The sequence below is a fragment of the Condylura cristata genome, unplaced genomic scaffold (assembly GCF_000260355.1).
Source record: "Condylura cristata isolate star-nosed mole 26May11 unplaced genomic scaffold, ConCri1.0 scaffold00032, whole genome shotgun sequence".
Lineage (NCBI taxonomy): Eukaryota > Metazoa > Chordata > Mammalia > Eulipotyphla > Talpidae > Condylura > Condylura cristata.
In genome coordinates, this window is record NW_004567133.1 from 19,233,036 (window position 1) to 19,233,674 (window position 639).

The window sequence follows — 639 nt, forward strand, 5'->3', positions numbered from 1 at the left end:
CCGGCCGATTCTGCACCTCCGTCCGGCGCTGCCCCTCGATTCGGATTTCCATCGCGCATTCTCCGGCGGACCTCGGGACCCGGCTCGTGCAGAGGAGGGGCCGATCGCTATGGAGTATTTCATGGTGCCCACTCAGAAGGTGCCCTCTTTGCAACATTTCAGGAAAACAGAGAAAGAAGTGATAGGAGGGCTCTGTAGGTGTGTACTCCTCCTCCCCCGACCCCTTCCTAGGACTGCAGCCCCCGGCCAGCCCGCCCGGGCGGGCGCGCGTGTGCGCACGCATGGCCCGCGCCGCCGACCCCGCTCGCCTTTCTTAGCCTCCCGGGTCGGCTGCAGCCGCGCGCGGCGGACTCGCGCCTCTCGGGGGCCCTCCTTTCGCGATACGTGGGGGCCCCGAGCGGCCCCGGTCACTTTTGTCCCCTGCAGGCGGGCGAGTCGCGACGTTTGTAAATTGCAAACAGACCCACGTGGTTCTGCAGCAGTCCCGGCCATGCTTGGTGCTGGGGCTTCCCCCCCGCCCCGCGCTTCCTCCTCCCCCATCCCGCGGCTGCTTCCTTCCTCTCCCTCCTTTGCACTCTGGGCGCCCCCCTGCAAGGGGGCCTGGGGGCTCGGGCGCGCGTGGGGCCGCGGAGCCGGCGG

General features: G+C 69.3%; 1 protein-coding gene across 1 annotated transcript in view; it reads left to right on the forward strand.

Moving 5' to 3' along the window:
- Positions 1 to 6: 6 nt before the first annotated feature.
- TFAP4 (transcription factor AP-4 (activating enhancer binding protein 4)) overlaps positions 7 to 639 on the forward strand; it is an 8,535-nt gene continuing 7,902 nt past the window's right edge. Inside the window, exon 1 of the mRNA XM_004692152.2 lies at positions 7 to 198. Coding sequence (XP_004692209.1) covers positions 110 to 198 — 89 coding nt within the window. The 5' untranslated portion in view covers positions 7 to 109. The remainder of the gene's footprint in view (positions 199 to 639) is intronic.